The sequence below is a fragment of the Muntiacus reevesi genome, chromosome X (assembly GCF_963930625.1).
Source record: "Muntiacus reevesi chromosome X, mMunRee1.1, whole genome shotgun sequence".
Lineage (NCBI taxonomy): Eukaryota > Metazoa > Chordata > Mammalia > Artiodactyla > Cervidae > Muntiacus > Muntiacus reevesi.
Genome location: NC_089271.1, coordinates 7,841,318 through 7,861,843, shown reverse-complemented (window position 1 = coordinate 7,861,843; position 20,526 = coordinate 7,841,318). Strand labels below are relative to the sequence as shown.

Here is a 20,526-nt window from a genome sequence, read left to right as displayed (position 1 = left end):
CCAGTATTGTCGCTTGGTTCACAATTATAACACGTATTTATTATTCTTAGAGTTAAGAAATTAGAACAGTTAAGTAACTTGAACAACTTTAGACAGGTAGTTAAGTGGTGAAAGCAGGTTAGAAAATCTTAAGGTAACCCATTGTACAGGCCTTCTCAAATCTCTTCTTCCCAGTTTTACTGAGACATGATTGAGATCTAGTGCTATGTAAGTCTGAGGTATACAGCATAATGATTTGACTTACATTCATCATGAAATGATGACCACAATAAGTTTAGTGAATATCCATCATCTCTACTGTTACAAAACTTTAGAAATAGAAAAAAAATATTCTTTCTTTGTGATGAGAACTCTTGTAACAACTTTTATATAGAATACACAGGAGTATTATTTACATTTATCATGCTGTACATTACATCTCTAGTATTTACCTTATACCTTGAAGTTTATATCTTTTGACTGCCCTCATCCAATTCCTGCTCCCTCAGCCCCATGACAAATCTGATCTCTTTTTCTGAGTTCCTTTGTTTGTTTTTGAAGTATAATTGATGTACACTATGTTAGTTCCTGGTACACAACACAATAATTCAGTATTTCCATATATTTCAAAATGGTCACCATGATAAGTCTAACTACTGTCACCACACAAATATATTACATAATTACTGACTGCATTACCCACACTGTACCTTCCATACCCATAACTGATTCATTTTTCAACTAGAAGTTTGTACTGCTTAAACACCATCAACTATTTTTCTCCTCTTCCCACCCCCTCTGCTCTGATAACCACCTGCTTGTTCTTTGTATCTATGACTCTGTTTGTTTAATTATGTATGTCCATTTGTTTTGTTTAAGATTCCATATATAACAGAAATCATATGGTATTTGTCTTTCTCTGTATGATTTATTTCATTTCGCGTAATAGCCTCTAGGTCCACGCATGTTGTTGCAAATGACAATATTGCATGCTTTTTTATGGCTGAGTGATACTCCATTGTGTGTATGTGTGAGTATATATGCACACACACATTTTCCTTTACCATTCATCTATTGATGGGCACTGAGGTTGTTTCCACATCTTGCTATTGCAAATAATGATGCTGTTAACATAGGGGTGCATAAATCTTTTTAAATGAGTGTTTTCATTTTCTTTGAATAAATACTCAGGAGTGGAATTGCTGGATCAAATGGGAGTTCTATTTTTAATTTTCTGAGGCATATCCATACTGGAGATTTATAGTCTCAACAACAGTGCATGAGGATTCTCTTTTTTCCACAAGATCACTAACACTTGTTATTTGTTGTCTTTGGACTTCCCTGGTGGCTCAGATGGTAAAGTGTCTGCCTACAATGTGGGAGACCCGGATTCAGTCCCTGCGTTGGGAAGATCCTCTGGAGAAGGAAATGACAACCCACTTGAGTACTCTTGCCTGGAAAATCTCATGGACAGAGGAGTGAGGTAGCTTACAGTCCATGGGGTCGCAAAGAGTCAGATACAACTAAGCGACTTCACTTTCACTTTATTGATAATAACCATTCTGACAGGTGTGAGATGATATCTCATTGTGGTTTTGATTTGCATTTCCCTGATGATTAATGATGTTGAAAATCTTTCATATGCCTGTTGGCCACCTGTGTATCTTCTCTGGAAAAATTTCTATTCAGATGTTCTGCCCATTTTTTTCATCAGGTTGTTTTCTAACACTGAGTTATATGAGTAATCAGATAAATTGTTTGCAAATATCTTGGCCCTTTTTGTTGATAGTTTCCTTCACTGTGCAAGAGCTTCTGTAGTTTGATATGGTCACTTTATTTTCTTGGACTCCAAAATCAGTGCAGACAGTGACTGCAGCCATGAAATTAAAAGACATTTGCCCCTTGGAAGAAAAGCTATGACAAACCCAGGCACCACATTAAAAAGCAGAGACATCACTTTGCTAACAAAGGTCCAAGGTCCATATAGTCAAAGCCATGGTTTTTCCCATAGCCATGTATGGATGTGAGGGACCATAAAAGAGGACTGAGTGCCAAAGAATTGATTCTTTCAAACTGTGGTGCTGGAGAAGACTCTTGAGAATCCTTTGGACAGCAAGGAGATCCAACCAGTCAATTCTAAAGGAAATCAACCCAGAATATTCATTGGAAGGACTGATGCTGGAGCTCCAATACTTTGGCCACCTGATGTAAAGAGCTGACTCATGGAAAAGACCCTGATGCTGGGAAGATAGATTGAAGTCAAGAGGAGAAGTGGGTGACATAGGATGAGATGGTTGGATGGCATCAACAATCCAATGGACATGAGTTTGAGCAAGCTACAGGAGTTAGTGAAGGACAGGGAAGCCTGGTATGCTGCAGTCCATGGGGTCACAAAGAGCTGGACCCAACTGAACAACTGAACAACAACAGTCCCATTTGTTTATTTTTCATTTTGCTTCCCTTACCTGAGAAGACACAGTCAAAAAGCTACTACTAAGAGCAATGTTAAGAGAATAGTGTCTATATTTTCTTCTAGAAGTGTTATGGCTTCAGGCCTTACATTTTAAGTCTTTAATCCATTCTGAATTTATTTTTGTGCATGGTGTGAGAAAGTAATTCAGGTTTATTATTTTGTATGCAGCTCTCCAGTTTTCCCAACACCGTTTAGTGAAGAGGCTGTCTTTCCCCCACTGTATATTCTAGCCTCCTCTGTCATAGATCTTCTCAAACCTTCATGTACATAGGAATTATCTGGTGGACCTTATTCAAATGCAGATTCTGATTGAGGAAGACTAGGATGGAGTCAGATTTGGCCTCTTTAACAAGTTCTCAGGTGATGTTGTCGGTTTGTCTACCAGACTGAATAGCAAGGCATTATATCAGAGTGCACCATGCTGACCTGATTTAATTGGAAAAATTCCATCCTTCCAGATAGCTCAAAGCCTGAGTGACAAGATCAGTGACCAGAATTGGAAGGACTAATTTAATAACAGCAGCAGTAAGAATAACCAACATTTATTGACATGCTCTTATGTGCACATAATGTGGATTGTCTCATTTTACCCTCACAACCACCCTAAGAAATAAATATCATTTTAACTCCATTTTACAAGAGAAAACTGAAGCACAGAGAAGTTAAGTAATTTACCCAGTGTCATACAAATAGTAAGTAGAAGAGGTGAAACTCAGATTTCAAGTCTCTGCTCGTGATCAGTACACTCTATTGGGTCTTACTGCATATGTCTGGCTACATAATAGTGATAGTTGTTGATCAGATCTGTGGGTGGGTATCAGCCCCTGTCTTTCCCTCACACTCCTACCTGGACTCACCAAAAGGTGACTCCTCTTTAGGTCCTGATCATGGCGTGAATTTTACCACCAACCCCGGCTCACCTCCTTCCAATGGGGCTGGAACTAGCCTTGCTGTCATCGAGATAGTATCATGTACCACATGGGCTTGGCCTCACATGAGCCCCACCCCATGCTGCAACGGTCTACACAATCAATTTTCATCCTATTTCCTTCTGTCCAATATTTCCATTTTCCATCAGCAACAAAATTCCACCCTGAACCATAGCCTCCTTGGGTGGGATCCTGACACTTCAGCAATTACTTGTTACTGAGAACTGGATAATCTCAAAGACTCTCTGCCTGGCACCTTGCCTGAAACACAGTAGCCTCTTAGACTGTTGTTCTGCCAGCTGCAAAATTACAGCTGTGGTATTAGAAGACCTTTGTCTACCATGGAACTGGACCTGGTCTGATAAGCATGCTTTTTGGACATTGCATATTAGAAAGGCTGATTTTCTTCTGGAATCATCCTCAATGACCAAGCTAGTTTCCCTCACCTCCATCCCACTTCCTCTCAGCTTCTTCCCCTTACCACTGCTCCATCTGTGAGGACCCCAGTCTGCTGGAGCTGATACATAAAAATCTCAAAAACTTCCGGGTTTTGACTCACAGCTGCCATCCAAAAAATCTGTGTCATTCCAAGTAGAGACTATTCAGATCAGACAGTCTAGAAAATACCACTTGATGTTCTCCCTGAATGATCTTTAAATAGTCCCACACATCAATTAATTTTCTGCCATACTTCACTGGGGTTGTAATCCTTTTTAGAAAATTGAGACAGAGACTCCATAATGAGAACAAAACTACATCAAACACCATTTTAGCAAAAATTGAAAAATCAAAAGTGATAATATTTCTGAAGCAATGGCTTTGTTGAAAAGAGTAAATGCCATCAAATGCATCTATTTTCCTGTCAAGTACTATAATGAGACTGACAGAAAACAAGATGCCAAATTAATCCACCCTTGAATGCCGTTGCCTTTTCTTCCATCAATTTTCTATGCCTATCATTTAGGAATATCAATAAACTCCCGAAGAGAAGCTTTAGCAGTTGTTTACATTGTCATTTGTGTTTCTCTTCCCCTACAGTGATTCATACTAAAGACTTAAGTCACCTGCTATCTCCCTCAATGGTAATGCACACTGCAAAGAATTGAGCATAAGCCCTTGCCCCAAATCCTTAGTTTGAATGGTTTTATCAACTACAAGCAGTCCTGAAGCCCAGAAGGAAGGCAATAAAAACTACTGTCACATTGGCTTGCCTTTTTTATCCCAGATTATCACAGCTGAATATGTTTATTGGAAACGGTTTCCATGTCTTGCCTTCCCCAGGTTTCCCCAACCTATTGTTAACCGCCCTTGTGTGTAGTCAGGAAATGTTTGTGTTTGCTTCATGGAGCTCAGGAGTTAGCCGGGTGACCTTGGGAAAATAACAAATGCTTTGCGCCTTGGTTTTCTCACATGTAAAGTGTATTGCCTTTAGAGGGGAAAATTAGATGATAAAATTAAGTAACATAAGAAAGGAAACAAGGTGCTTAGAAACCTCAAAGTCATGTAGTTCCATACATTATTTAATAACTTCTTGAGATACAAGTCCATGCCATGCAATTTGTTCATTTGAAGTGAACCATTTGGGATTTCCCTGGTGGTCCAGTGTTAAGACTCTGCCTTCTAATGCTGGTGGTGTGGTCTCAATCCCTGGCCAGGGAACTAAGGTCCCACATGCCATGGGGTGTGGCAAAAAAAACCAAAACAACAACAACCATTCAGTGGTTTTTAGTATATTTAGAGAGTTTCAAAACCATCACCACAACTGAATTTTAGAATATTTTATCACTCAAAAAGAACCTCTGTAGCAGTCACTCCCCATTATCCCTCCCATCTCACTTGCAAGTTCACCTCACCTTCTGCTGCCATCCTCAGCCCTAGAAAACCACTCATCAACTTTCTGTACATGTATTTACCTATTCTAGACATTTCATATAAATGGAATAATAAAGTAAGAAGCCTTTTGAGACTGGCTTTCACTTCCCATAATACTTTCAAAGACCATCTACATTATACCATTTATCAGTATCTCACTCATTTTTTATTGCTGAATAGTATTCCATTATATGGATATAACATTTTGCTTATCAGCTTTTAGGATTATTTTCACTCTCTGATGACTATGAACAATACTCTTCACATCTATGTACATGTTTTTGTGAACATGCTTTCATTTCTTTTGGATAGATACTCAAGAGGGAAAATGCTGGGTCATATGGTAACTTATTTTTAAGGTGGTTTTAGGTTAACCATTTTGAAAAACTGCAACAATGTTTTCCAAAGTGATTGTACTATTTTACATTCCTATTAACAATGCCTGAGAGTTCAAATTTCTCCTTTTACATCCTCACCAATACTTGCTATTATGTATCTTTTTTATTTTAGCCATCCTAGTTGGTGTGAAGTGCTAATCTTATCGTGGATTTGATTTCTATTATCCTTATGATTAAGAATTTTGAGTATGTCTTCAGGTGTGTATGATTAAGAATTTTGAGTATGTCTTCAGCTGAAAACTTTTTCAGAACTCCATTTTAGTATTTTAGTTTATCTGTAGTGCTTTTCAAAAATTTACTAAGATTGTTTGCAGCATCATGTAAGTTTCACACATACAACATTATATTTGAACTTCTGTATACACTTACCTGTGGTGCTTTTGAGTATATATCTGTATAGCTGTTTAGTGGTTGTTCCAGATATTGCTTTATCTATAATTATCATAGTATACTAGTATCACTGATGAAATTTAGAAACCTTACCTTTCTGTATGTCTCTCTACTCTCCCCAATTATAACCGCTTTAACTATTGGTATTTTCTCTAAACACATTTAAAACCATATTGGACATTGTTATAATTTTGGTTCAGTTGTCAAAAAACAATTTAGAAAACTCCAGAAGAAAAGGATACTCTTGTATTTACCTATATTTTTGCTTATTGTTTTCTTTCCTCCTTCCTGATATTCCAAAGTTCCTTGTTATCATTCCCTTTCCATTTAGAAAACATGCTTTAGCCATTATTTTAGGTCAAGTCTGCTAGCAAAAACTTAGTTTCCCTTCACTTGAGAATACCCGGATCTCATTTTCATTTCTGAAGGTATTTTCTCTGGATATGGAATTCTGGGTTGATCATTCTTTCCTTTCAGCATTTGAAAAATATTATGCATCTTCCTTCTGGCCTCCATTTGAACTGGCATTCCCTCTAGATAATGTGTCATTTCTATCCGGTGTTTAAGAGTTTTCTATTGTCCTTAGATTACAGACGTTTGATCTTGATGTGTCATGTCATGGATTTCCTTGGGATTATTATGTTTGGGGTTTACTTATTTTCTTGAATCTGTAGGTTTATACCTTTTGTGAAATGGGAGATTTCCAGTCCTTATTCTGTTAAATAATTGCTCAAACCTATACTTGTTGTCCTCTTCTGGAACTCCAAAGATATGAATATTAGAATTTTTTATACTGTCCACAGGTTCCTGAGGCTCTATTAATTTTGTCTCCATTTTCTCTAGCTTACTAAGACTGGGTAGTTTTTAACGGAATTTTGAGTATTGTATTTTTCAGTTCTAAAATTTCTATTTGCTTCCTCTTTGTATCTTCTTATTCTTGCTAGGACTTTTTTTTTTCTCATTTGCTTCAAGTATGCTTATAACTGCTCACTAAAGCTTCCCCCCACCCCCAAAGAATGGTTGCATTCAAATTATTTTCAGATAATTTCAATGTCTGTTTCTTTTCAGCGTTGGCATCTATTTTTTCCCCCTAAATCAAGCTGAGACTGTTTCAGTTCTCAAGAGGATGAGTGATTTTTCAATTCTTAGACATTTTGTACATCATGAGACTTCAGATATTATTTAAATCTTTGTTTTAGCAGACTGCCACTGACACTATGCTGGTGTGGCATGTTGAGCCCTGCTTCATGACTTCCAGGCAGATGTGAAGTCCTGGTTCCCTATTTGGACATCACATGCACTGTGGAGAAAGTGAGGTATGCCTCATTACTGCTAGATGGGGGTGGAAGTCCAGGCTCCCCATGTGTGTCATGGGTTTCCAGTGACACGATGGGGGGCGGGATGCAGAAGGAATCTCATTCCCTCTGGCCAGTGTTTAAAACATAGACTAAGAGTCTTGGTCTCCTTGGATCCACCCCAGTAGTGGAGGAAGTGTATCTCATTACCAATGGATGAGGATGGAAATTTAGGCTTTACTTTGGGCCTTTGTTGATAGAGCCAGAAGTACACTGTGGTTACTATCAAAAAGATTTTTTCCCCAGCTGCTCCTTTCCTGGTCATTTGGCTAAAAAACAAACAAACAAAACATTCCCACTCCCAAACAAAACAAAATAAAACAAACAAAAAAAGTTTTTCTTGGAACTGTTTTTTATTGTGCCTGTTTCTGGGTTGCAGACTTCTCCAGCATGGACTCCAAGATATAAAGGAGAAAAAAGCAAACTCAGAGAACTCACCATTTTATCATTCCTCAAATCATTCCTTAGTTGGTCTGCTTTCTCTCTAGATTTCAGAGACTTATTGTTTGTCTTACATGTGAAATCAATAAAAGAGGAGTAATAGGGAGGTGTGTCTACACCACCTTGTCCAGAATCAGAAGTCTCCCCTCATTCTTTTAATAATGTGGCCACTAGAAAATATAAAATTATATCTGTGACTCCCATCATTTTTCCGGTGGACAGAGCCACTGTAGACCTTAGCTTTCTCACTTGCAAACGAGAGGGTTATAAGAGATGCTCTCCACAGTCAGTCCTTTCCACCTCTAAGATCCCATGATTCTAAGGATTCTTGTGGTTCTGTATATAATGCAAATAATGTAGATAATGCTGTTGTTCTTTCCATTTACCTCCACCATAGATATCAGAATTGAAATAGTCCTGGAAAGCCCTTCAAATGCCTCAAAATAGAGCCAAGGGATAACTGAAGGCTATTATTATTTTTTAAATGAATGCCAAAATGTTAAATTTCCATAGGAAATAGTTGGTAAGCAAGAACTCCTCCAAAGGCACTTATTGCAGATGCTAATCAGCTTACATTATTTTTTCTTTACTGTTTGTGCTGAAAGAAGAATTAATTACCTCCATAGCCTCACTTCTTCGTATACCTAAATAATGCATTCCCTCACTCTGTGGAGAATAAACTAAATTTGATAGAGAAAGGCTTAATGGGCAGCTAAAAGTAGCACTGTAATCTCCTTAAAAGAACTCCCAGCACTCTCTCTCTTTTAGAAAGACTTTCCTTTTCTAAAACAGCTAATGAATGGTTCTTGTTTCCTTGTGATTCTCTCCCTCATCCTATCCTCCCACACATTTTGAAAGACTATTAAAATGCATTTTCTTACAATATTCACGATAAGCCATCTTCTCGAAATCCACTGGATCATTCAGAGAACAATCCCAGTAACTTGCCCAGGAAATCCTAGTTTCCTAGACTCCTTATTTAAACATTGTGACACTGCTTTTCAGATTTTCAGTACGAGATATACAGTTCTCTCCCCAACCCTGCAAAGCTCCCCAGGCATCCAGCCGTGTCTCATCCCAATTTCTTTCCTTGAAATATGTATTTCTCCATCACTCCACAAAAAGGGACTTCTTGAAAGTCATTGCTAATTTCTTTCTCCCAAATTCAGTCATCTATTTGCCTCCTGTCCTTTATGAAGCATTTTACACTGTTTCCCAGGCCTGGTCAACATGTTCTCTTGCCTTCTGTCCTATTGTCATGCTTTATTTGGATTCTCTTGAAGTTCTCTTGCTTCTTCACTGGGCTTTCTGTCCTCCTAGTCTCACGCCTAAAGGTATTTGTAAACCTGTCTTTCATTACTCTCTATTTCTTGGGAAGAATAGCTAAGTTATTTACCATACCTTGCCTGAACTTGACTATATTCTATACTATCTACCAGTTTCAGTGTTTCCACATGAAACAGGAGGAAAATACCTACTATGAACTTGCTGTGATGTGACACATTTTAAGTGTTTCACATACAGTGGGACTAAAAAATATTAGCTTCTTGGATCTCTTTTCTTTCTAGCTATTATTTTCTATGAATTCCCACTGCCACAGCCTGTTCACATCTCTCAGTCCAGTGTACTTAAAGTACCACAAGCACAGTCCTATCCTTCACTTCACTGCATCTTGCTTTTGCCATATGGACCTGCTTCCCTAATTAATACTGACAGTGTCATATGACTCCTTCACTTCAGGTGCACTCCCTTTTTTAAAAACCATTTTAAATTGAAACTCATTTGAACGTCTTTATGGTCCCTGAGAGTTCTCTTCTCCTGACCCAAACTATCTTTCTCCAGTTCCCCTTTTTCTTAACCTGAGTCTTCTGTCCTAGTCCTTCAGGCCGCCTTCATTATTTTCCCAAGGCCACACTGGTTTCATCCCCTGAAACGCAAACATCTTTTGATCTTTAGTTCCACCCTCAGAGTGGCAGATCAGACCTACCTCCCTTACAGGACTTTATCTCAACTTTCTGTCTCCCAGACCTTCTTGCTTGCCACCATGAGCAATAACTAATAACATCCTGAATCATCTTCATTTGCTATTGTGCTAGATGACTGCTGCTATTAAAAGTTTACAGGGTTTCACATACCAATAACAATTGAAAACCAAATCTAACTTCTGGTACTAGTTTAATACTTTCTGCCCAAGTAAAGACCCTTAAAAATCATTTGTGACTCTCGTTTCCTTTCTAAAAGGATATTTTACAAAAGAAAATACAAGGGTACAATGCTAGAATTTAAAATTTTAAATTAAATAAATTTAGATTTATGAAAAAAATGTACTGCCCTTATTTTTTTTTTCATTTGGATATGAACCAGAGAAAACTGTCAGGGAAATTCTTGAACAGGCATTTGAGAATTTTTCTATAAATATAAAATTATTCCCATAAAAAGGTTAATGAAAATACTGAGAAGAGGTTCCATTGGCAAATTCCTTTGATAAATTTGGGTTAAACAAGGCCCAACTGCTGTACGCCTGAAACTAACACAACATTGTAAATCAACTACACTTCAATAAAAATTAAAAAGAAAAAACAATGCCCAGCTGAGTTTCTCAACTCCTGTAATCATCAGAGCTTCTGAGATACCTAATACACACTGTGACTCTAAGAAGATACAGGGTGCTATATTTTTATATTTGGCCAGTAACCTTTCTTTTTTCTTTAAAAAGCATCTTTGCAGGAGAAACACTGAAACAGAGAAGCCTTTTCCCAATGCGTCAAAGACTTGTACCTGATATGAAACCATGTTCAAATTTTAATCAGCAACTTTGGCTTCACGAGAGAACATACCATGAACATTTAACTGGCAGAACACGAAACTACAGGGTAACATGGTGGATGAGAGAATTACCATTACAACTGCATTTACTATTCTGCTTCAATTGCCCAAAGTTAACAGGACAAATATAAAAGGATAAATAATTAGTGTACTTTAGTCAAACAAGGAAAAAAAAATCAACCATGTAAGTACGGGATGAGGAAGAAGAGACTTAAGTGTCCATAACACGCCTATGAGCAGCTTTGTATCTTGAGTTTGTACGTCATGGTCAGTGAAGGGGATCTAACACGAAAGGTTAGGTCATTCCTGTGGACTTCTTTAGTTTATGGCTACATCTTAAAAGGTCCACAATGAATCCTTTCCAAAGGAGGAAGAACAATATAGGAGGCATTTTTGAAAACATGTCATATCTAGAAATGTTGAAAACACTAGAAATTTTACCCTGTTGAACAGGAAAACTAAGGGGATTTGAGAGTGGCCATTAAGTATAAAAGGATACAATGAGAATCAGGGTGGCTTTTACACTGCACCTAATAAATTGCTTTTACATAGCCTTGCAGTGCTAATATCCCTGAATCTATGAGACTACACAGAAAGGGAAAAATTAGGAGGCACTGACAAGAGTGGGAAAGTATTTAAAACACCTTCGAATTTAACAGAGACCTTAACAGAGATCTCTTTTCTAAGCAGCATCCCTGATATAATAATCAGAAAGTGCCTGAACAAATGTTGGAGTTTAACTGAAGAATCAGAGGCAAAAATGCCATCCCTCAAAATGTACCTAAGAGATTTCTGAAGGTATAAATTAAGAGGACAGGGAATTGATGAATTTATCTAGATCCAGTACTGTTGTTGCTCAAAAAGAATTTTACTGAAATAAACACACAAATATATAAACAAGTAAGTTGATTTTCAAAATTCACTTTTTTCCCTCCTATGGAAATAACTGGATCACAAGAAAAGACTTGGGTAAGTTCAAGGCGTGCTTCCTGTCTGCTCCCACACTGAGCCAAAACCAGCATGAGTCCAGAGACTGAGGCATCTGTGACACTGAAGCTGGGCAAACACTCTCAGGGCCCTTTAAGTGTACGTAGGTCAGCCCCTGAGAGTGACTGTTGCTTTAAATTTTGCCTCACAGTCACCTGCTTGCCTCACAGTCACCTGCTTACCTCACAGTAGGCCCAGTCCTGTGATTGGTCAGCCTTTCCAAAGCCCCGCCCCAACTGACACTATATCAAAGACAAACTTCCTAGGTAACTGCAGTATAGCTTCAGACCAGCTGCCTGTCAGTTGGTCTCCAGCCGGCGGAGATGAGAAAGGAGCCAGATGACTCTTTTTCCAGCCCAAGTTAGACGAGAGGCCAGCACTTACTTTACCATTGCCCACAAATGGCGTCGGCGCCAGAGAAGAAGCGGGTGGAACCTACTTTGAGAGATCTGAGAGATCCCCAGGTCAGTCGGGATGGCAGGGGTGGCAGAGGAAGGGGCTGGAGCCACACCTCTGGCCGCGCAGAATCTAGGGCGCCCAGTTACCGAGAACCACCGCTCTGCTTTCTCATTAAGAGCAGCATGATTGGTGCGGTGATTGGGCGTGGGGGATCAAAAATAAAGGATATCCAGGATTCTACCAGTACAAAAATACAGATCATAAAAGGTGGTCCTGAAGCTGAGGTAAAAATTTTTGGCAGGAAAGACATGAAGGCCAAGGCCAAAGTGGCTATAGAAACTCTTGTTAAGAAACGAGAGAGAAGCTACAGTTCAGAATGCAGTGTTGATAGTGCTGCCTCTCAACCTTTTGCCGGGAGAGGCTGGAGCAGAAGTACCACCACCAGAGCCACTCAGCCCAAAGATGACACCACCAAAGCAGCCCAGCCCAGAGACGACAATGTCACCAGAAGGGCCCAGCCAGGAGACCACATGGCCAGAGAGGCCCAGGCCGAAGACGACGACACCACCAGAGAGGGCCCAGCCCAGAGAAACTGCTGCCAGAGCTTCCCAGCCCAGAGACGAGGATGCCGCCAGAGACCACGCAGCCGGAGAGGCCCAGGCCAAAGACAATGACACCACCAAAGAGGCCCAGCCCAGAAACTACGCGGCCATATTGGCCAAGCCCAGAAACTATGCGGCCATACTGGCCCAGCCCAGAGACTCTGCGGCCATACTGGCCCAGCCCAGAGACAACGCTGCCAAAAGGGCCCAGCCTGGAGACCATGAGGCCAGAGACCCCCAAGTCAAAGACAATGATGCTGCCAGAGCAGCCCAGTCCAGAGATGATGATGCTGCCATAGCAACCCAGTCCAGAGATGATGATGCTGCCATAGCAACCCAGTCCAGAGATGATGATGCTGCCGGAGCAGCCCAGTCCAGAGACCCCACAGCCAGAGAGACCCAGGCCAAAGATGACACTGCCAGAGAGGCCCAGCCTAGAGATGATGATGCCACCAGAGGGACTGAGCCCAGAGACCACGGGGCCAGAGAGGCTCAGGCCAAAGACAACACCAGAGTGGCCCAGCCTAGAGACTATGTGGCCACAGTGGCCCAGCCTAGAGACTATGCAGCCATAGTGGCCCAGCCCAGAGATTTTGCAGCCATAGTGGCCCAGCCCAGAGATCACGAGCCCAGAGTCACCCAGCCAAGTGATGTCACTGCTAGAGCAGCTCAGCCACGGATAGATTGGGATAAAGTAAAAGCTGGAGAGATAGAATGGAATAAAAGAAAATGGGCAGATTTACCACCAATTATGAAAAACTTATACATAGAATCCAAAGCAACACACTCATTATCTCAAGCCCAAGTAGACATTGGGAAAAAGGAAAATTGCAACATAAGGTGTGATGACTTGACAGAGGGTGACAAACGTCCCATACCCAAGCCCACATGTACATTCGAAGATGCTTTCCAACAATATCCTGAGATTATGGAAAGCATTAGGAGAGCTGGTTTTCAAAAGCCAACACCAATTCAGTCTCAGGCATGGCCAATTATTCTACAAGGAATAGATCTTATAGGGATTGCACAAACTGGAACAGGCAAAACACTATCCTATTTAATGCCTGGCTTTATCCATCTTCATTTTCAACCAGTGTCTAGAAAACAACAGAATGGACCTGGCATGCTAGTCCTTACACCCACCAGAGAATTAGCTTTGCAAGTAGAAGCTGAATGCTCTAAGTACTTATATAAAGGTCTTAAAAGTGTTTGTATATATGGTGGTGGAAACAGAAAAGGACAAATACAAGATGTTACCAAAGGTGTAGACATCATTATTGCAACTCCTGGAAGACTAAATGATCTACGAATGAATAATTTTGTCAACCTAAGAAGCATAACCTACTTGGTCTTGGATGAGGCAGATAAAATGCTGGACCTGGGGTTTGAACACCAAATAATGAAGATCTTACTAGATGTGCGCCCAGACAGACAGACTGTTATGACAACTGCATCTTGGCCAGATGCCACCCATAGACTGGCCCAGTCTTATTTGAAACAGTCTATGATTGTTTATGTTGGCACTCTGGATCTAGTTGCTGTAAATACTGTGAAGCAAAACATAATTGTCACCACTGAAGAAGAAAAACGATCTCTGATCCAAGAATTCCTACAGAGCCTGTCACCCAAAGACAAAGTCATCGTGTTTGTCGGCAGAAAACTTGTGGCTGATGACTTATCAAGTGATTTAAGTATTCAAGGAATACCTGTCCAGTCCCTGCATGGTGACAGGGAACAGTGTGATCGAGACCAAGCATTAGAGGACTTCAGAAGTGGAAGAGTGAAAATACTGATCGCTACCGATTTAGCATCCAGAGGTCTTGATGTCAGTGATGTCACACATGTATATAATTACAATTTTCCACGCAATATTGAAGAATACGTACACAGAGTTGGACGTACTGGAAGAGCAGGGAAAACAGGTGAATCAATCACCCTTGTGACCCAAGATGATTGGAAAATTGCCGATGAGTTGATTAAAATTCTCCAAAGAGCCAATCAGACTGTGCCACCCAACCTCCGATCAATGGCTGATCGGTTTAAGAAGCATAAGCAAAATTAGGAGATAGGAAAAAGATCAAAGAAATCTCAAGAAAAATGCACCGAGTTTTATTAACATCCACACCTTGAAAAATTTCACCTACTAGAATATCTAAGAACAAGTTTTCTTAACATCTGCTCCTTGAAAAATTTCTCCTACTAGAATATCTAAGACTGAGTTTTATTAACATCTGCACCTTGAAAAACTGTACCTACAAGAATATCCAAGACTGAGTTTAATTGATGTTTCCACCTTGACAAGTTGAACCTAAGAGAAGATCCAAGATTGAATTTTATTGATGTCTCCCACACTGAAAAGTTGCACCTACAAGAAGATACAAGGTCAAGTTTTATTGATGTCTACAACTTGAAAAATTGTTGCACCTACCAGAAGATCCAAGATATGTTCAAGTTATGCAGTACTCAAGTTACCTAAGGAAGTATTGGGAACATACTGTCAGTTATTGGACATTTAGCTAATTCTTAACCATACCACTAGGCTTTCAATGTATGTTCCTTAATAAAATCAAAAGTGCTTTGAAAATGAGAGAGTGTTGTGTGTTTGTTAAAGTCTGCTTTCTTTTATAGCCTGCTATGTCCAGCTGTATCTTCTCTAAAAGACTTGGTAGACAATAACAGTGGTGCTTTTCTTGCTTTAAAATAGTTGTACTGAATTGGAAACTAGTTTTCATCAAGCTTAACCCAGTCAAAATATTTTATTTGCCCCCAGTGGTTGGTGACAGAATTCCTAAAACTATCTCCACTATCATTCCCTACTTAAAAAAAAAAATTCATTAGAAAATAAATGCTCAATCTTTTAGAAGATTCCATAATATTTTTTTCAGACAGATGTGATTCATAGAGTAGGGTGTCTGACTGAGTGACTGGGAACCAGATCTTCATATCAACTCTCACTAACCACTTATTAAAAATTCTGGGAAGATCACTTGTCTTCTGTAGGCCTCACTATCTTCATTAATAAACAGAAATGTTCACGTTATGTGATTTGGGGGTCTCCTTCACCACTAAATTCTTTGGTATTATAGCTAAATTGTGTACCCCAGCGTTACATTAACACTTCATTTTCTAATCTAGAGGAAAAGCCACACCCTTGTGTAACAAATTGAACAATGAAACCCATTTTAATGACTAGAAATAGTGCATTCTGCACTTCTATTGATCTTTGAAATATGATTCACAAATTGTCTTTACTTTCTTTTCATCTTATTTTTCAATTTGTCTTGAAAAGGTCAAAATCACATATATACATCAGAAGGAAAATTTATGTGAAAGAAAATCTGTACTTGGAAAAAAATTAAGAAAACCAAATGACGTTCTCAGCATGGGGACCAAGTTTGGTAAAATTCCTAAATTTATAACTTTCTTACATTCCATTTAGAAGCAATATGCATCTTGTCCAGCTTCCCAGGTGGCACTAGTGGTAAAGAACCTGCTAATGCCAGAGAGGCAAGAGACGCGAGTTCAATCCCTGGGTCAGGAAGATTCCCCTGGAGGAGGGCATGGCAACTCACTCCAGCATTGTTGCCTGGAGAATCCCAAGGATACAGGAGCCTGGTGGGCTACAGTTCATAGGGTCGCAATGAGTTGGACACAACTGAAGCAATGCAGCACACACACACGTATGCGTCTTCTCACATTGCAAGAAGATATCCTTACAAATGTTGCTAAATTTCATAATCCAGTGTTTAAGAGAACATTATCATTAATAAAGCCTTACCATTTCTGGGAAATTAAAAATAATAATCCAGCAATCTTTTCCCCAGCATGCCTCAGCTGTAACCACAACAAAAATCCAGAAATTAAGTGAAATAAAGAGGTAAACATTCTAGGTATAGTTGTTTAAAGTTCAGGTTCTGACTTTAAAGACTTGTTATAAAAGTATTGATATCTCCTGATAAAATTAACAGCAATAGTTAACAGTTATTGAGTGTTTGGTATATACCAGGTCCTTTGTTTTGTAACCAATAATCTCTTTATTGAAAATTCACTTAGATGGTAATTTTTTTTTAAATATATTATTTTATTAGTTGGAGGCCAATCACTTCACAACATTTCAGTGGGTTTTGTCATACATTGACATGAATCAGCCATAGAGTTACACGTATTCCCCATCCTGATCCCCCCCTCACCTCCCTCTCCACCCGACTCCTCTGGGTCCTCCCAGTGCACCAGGCCCGAGCACTTGACTCACGCACCCCACCTGGGCTGGTGGTCTGTTTCACCATAGATAATATACATGCTGTTCTTTCAAAACATCCCACCCTCACGTTCTCCCCCAGAGTTCAAAAGTCTGTTCTGTACTTCTGTGTCTCTTTTTCTGTTTTGCATATAGGGTTATCGCTACCATCTATCTAAATTCCATATATATGTGTTAGTATGCTGTAATGTTCTTTATCTTTCTGGCTTACTTCACTTTGTATAATGGGCTCCAGTTTCATCCATCTCATTAGAACTGATTCAAATGAATTCTTTTTAATGGCTGAGTAATATTCCATGGTGTATATGTACCACAGCTTCCTTATCCATTCATCTGCTGATGGGCATCTAGGTTGCTTCCATGTCCTGGCTATTATAAACAGTGCTGCGATGAACATTGGGGTGCACGTGTCTCTTTCAGATCTGGATTCCTCAGTGTGTATGCCCAGAAGTGGTATTGCTGGGTCATATGGCAGTTCTATTTCCAGTTTTGTAAGAAATCTCCACACTGTTTTCCATAGTGGCTGTACTAGTTTGCATTCCCACCAACAGTGTAAGAGGGTTCCCTTTTCTCCACACCCTCTCCAGCATTTACTGCTTGTAGACTTTTGGATAGCAGCCATCCTGACTGGCGTGTAATGGTATCTCATTGTGGTTTTGATTTGCATTTCTCTGATAATGAGTGATGTTGAGCATCTTTTCATGTGTTTGTTAGCCATCTGTATGTCTTCTTTGGAGAAATGTCTGTTTAGTTCTTTGGCCCATTTTTTGATTGGGTCGTTTAATTTTCTGGAATTGAGCTTCAGGAGTTGCTTGTATATTCTTGAGATTAATCCTTTGTCTGTTTCCTCATTTGCTATTATTTTCTCCCAATCTGAGGGCTGTCTTTTCACCTTACTTATAGTTTCCTTTGTTGTGCAAAAGCTTTTAATTTTCATTAAGTCCCATTTGTTTATTTTTGCTTTTATTTCCAATATTCTGGGAGGTGGGTCATAGAAGATCTTGCTGTGATTTATGTCGGAGAGTGTTTTGCCTATGTTCTCCTCTAGGAGTTTTATAGTTTCTGATCTTACATTTAGATCTTTAATCCATTTTGAGGTTATTTTTGTGTATGGTGTTAGGAAGTGTTCTAGTTTCATTCTTTTACAAGTGGTTGACCAGTTTTCCCAGCACCACTTGCTAAAGAGATTTTCTTTTTTCCATTGTATATCCTTGCCTCCTTTGTCAAAGATAAGCTGTCCATAGGTTCGTGGATTTATCTCTGGGCTTTCTATTCTATTCCATTGATCTATATTTCTGTCTTTGTGCCAGTACCATACTGTCTTGATGACTGAGACTTTGTAGTAGAGTCTGAAGTCAGGCAGGTTGATTCCTCCAGTTCCATTCTTCTTTCTCAAGATTACTTTGGCTATTCGAGGTTTTTTTGTATTTCCATACAAATTGTGAAATTATTTTTTCTAGTTCTGTGAAAAATACCGTTGGTAGCTTGATAGGGATTGCATTGAATCTATAGATTGCTTTGGGGAGACTAGCCATTTTGACAATATTGATTCTTCCAATCCATGAACACGGTATGTTTCTCCAACTGTTTGTGTCCTCTTTGATTTCTTTCATCAGTGTTTTATAGTTTTCTATGTATAGGTCTTTTGTTTCTTTAGGTAGATATACTCCTAAGTATTTTATTCTTTTTGTTGCAATGGTGAATGGTATTGTTTCCTTAATTTCTCTTTCTGTTTTTTCATTGTTAGTGTATAGGAATGCAAGGGATTTCTGTGTGTTAATTTTATATCCTGCAACTTTACTATATTCATTAATTAGCTCTAGTAATTTTCTGTAAGAGTCTTTAGGGTTTTCTATGTAGAGGATCATGTCATCTGCAAACAGCGAGGGTTTCACTTCTTCTTTTCCTATCTGGATTCCTTTTATGTCTTTTTCTGCTCTGATTGCTGTGGCCAAAACTTCCAACACTATGTTGAATAGTAGTGGTGAGAGTGGGCATCCTTGTCTTGTTCCTGATTTCAGAGGAAATGATTTCAATTTTTCACCATTGAGGGTGATGCTTGCTGTGGGTTTGTCATATATAGCTTTTATTATGTTGAGGTATGTTCCTTCTATTCCCGCTTTCTGGAGAGTTTTAATCATAAATGAGTGTTGAATTTTGTCAAAGGCTTTCTCTGCATCTATTGAGATAATCATATGGTTTTTATCTTCCAATTTGTTAATGTGGTGTATTACGTTGATTGATTTGCAGATATTAAAGAATCCTTGCATTCCTGGGATAAAGCCCACTTGGTCATGGTGTATGATTTTTTTAATATGTTGTTGGATTCTGTTTGCTAGAATTTTGTTAAGGATTTTTGCATCTATGTTCATCAGTGATATTGGCCTGTAGTTTTCTTTTTTTGTGGCATCTTTGTCTGGTTTTGGAATTAGGGTGATGGTGGCCTCATAGAATGAGTTTGGAAGTTTACCTTCTTCTGCAATTTTCTGGAAGAGTTTGAGTAAGATAGGTGTTAGCTCTTCTCTAAATTTTTGGTAGAATTCAGCTGTGAAGCCATCTGGTCCTGGGCTTTTGTTTGCTGGAAGATTTCTGATTACAGTTTCGATTTCCTTGCTTATGATGGCTCTGTTAAGATCTTCTATTTCTTCCTGGTTCAGTTTTGGAAAGTTATACTTTTCTAAGAATTTGTCCATTTCATCCAAGTTGTCCATTTTATTGGCATAGAGCTGCTGGTAGTAGTCTCTTATGATCCTTTGTATTTCAGTGTTGTCTGTTGAGATCTCACCCTTTTCATTTCTTATTTTGTTAATTTGGTTCTTCTCTCTTTGTTTCTTAATGAGTCTTGCTAATGGTTTGTCAATTTTGTTTATTTTTTCAAAAAACCAGCTTTTAGCTTTGTTGATTTTTGCTATGGTCTCTTTAGTTTCTTTTGCATTTATTTCTGCCCTAATTTTTAAGATTTCTTTCCTTCTGCTAACCCTGGGGTTCTTCATTTCTTCCTTCTCTAATTGCTTTAGGTGTAGAGTTAGGTTATTTACTTGGCTTTATTCTTGTTTCTTGATGTGCGCCTGTAATGCTATGAACCTTCCCCTTAGCACTGCTTTTACAGTGTCCCATAGGTTTTGGGTTGTTGTGTTTTCATTTTCATTCATTTCTATACATACTTTGATTTCTTTTTTGATTTCTTCTATGATTTGTTGGTTATTCAGAAGCGTGTTATTTATCCTCCATATGTTTGAATTTTTAACAATTTTTTTCCTGTAATTGAGATCTAATCTTACTGCACTGTGGTCAGAAAAGATGACTGGAATGATTTCAATTTTTTTGAATTTTCCAAGACCAGATTTATGGCCCAGGATGTGATCTATTCTGGAGAAGGTTCCGTGTGCACTTGAGAAAAAGGTGAAGTTGATTGTTTTGGGGTGAAATGTCCTATAGATATCAATTAGGTCTAGCTGGTCCATTGTATCATTTAAGGTTTGTGTTTCCTTGTTGATTTTCTGTTTAGTTGATCTATCCATAGTTGTGAGTGGGGTATTAAAGTCTCCCACTATTATTGTGTTACTATTAATTTCCTCTTTCATACTCGTTAGTGTTTGCCGTACATATTGCGGTGC

At 38.9% G+C, this 20,526-nt stretch overlaps 1 protein-coding gene across 1 annotated transcript; it reads left to right on the top strand.

Annotated features, from left to right (window-relative positions):
* Positions 1–12,201: 12,201 nt before the first annotated feature.
* Positions 12,202–14,713, top strand: LOC136154183 (probable ATP-dependent RNA helicase DDX53). The gene is made up of 3 exons (XM_065916455.1): positions 12,202–12,481; positions 12,687–12,709; positions 13,325–14,713. Exons 1-3 carry the CDS (start codon positions 12,232–12,234, stop codon positions 14,711–14,713), a joined length of 1,662 nt encoding a protein of 553 aa, XP_065772527.1. The 5' UTR covers positions 12,202–12,231.
* Positions 14,714–20,526: the final 5,813 nt, after the last annotated feature.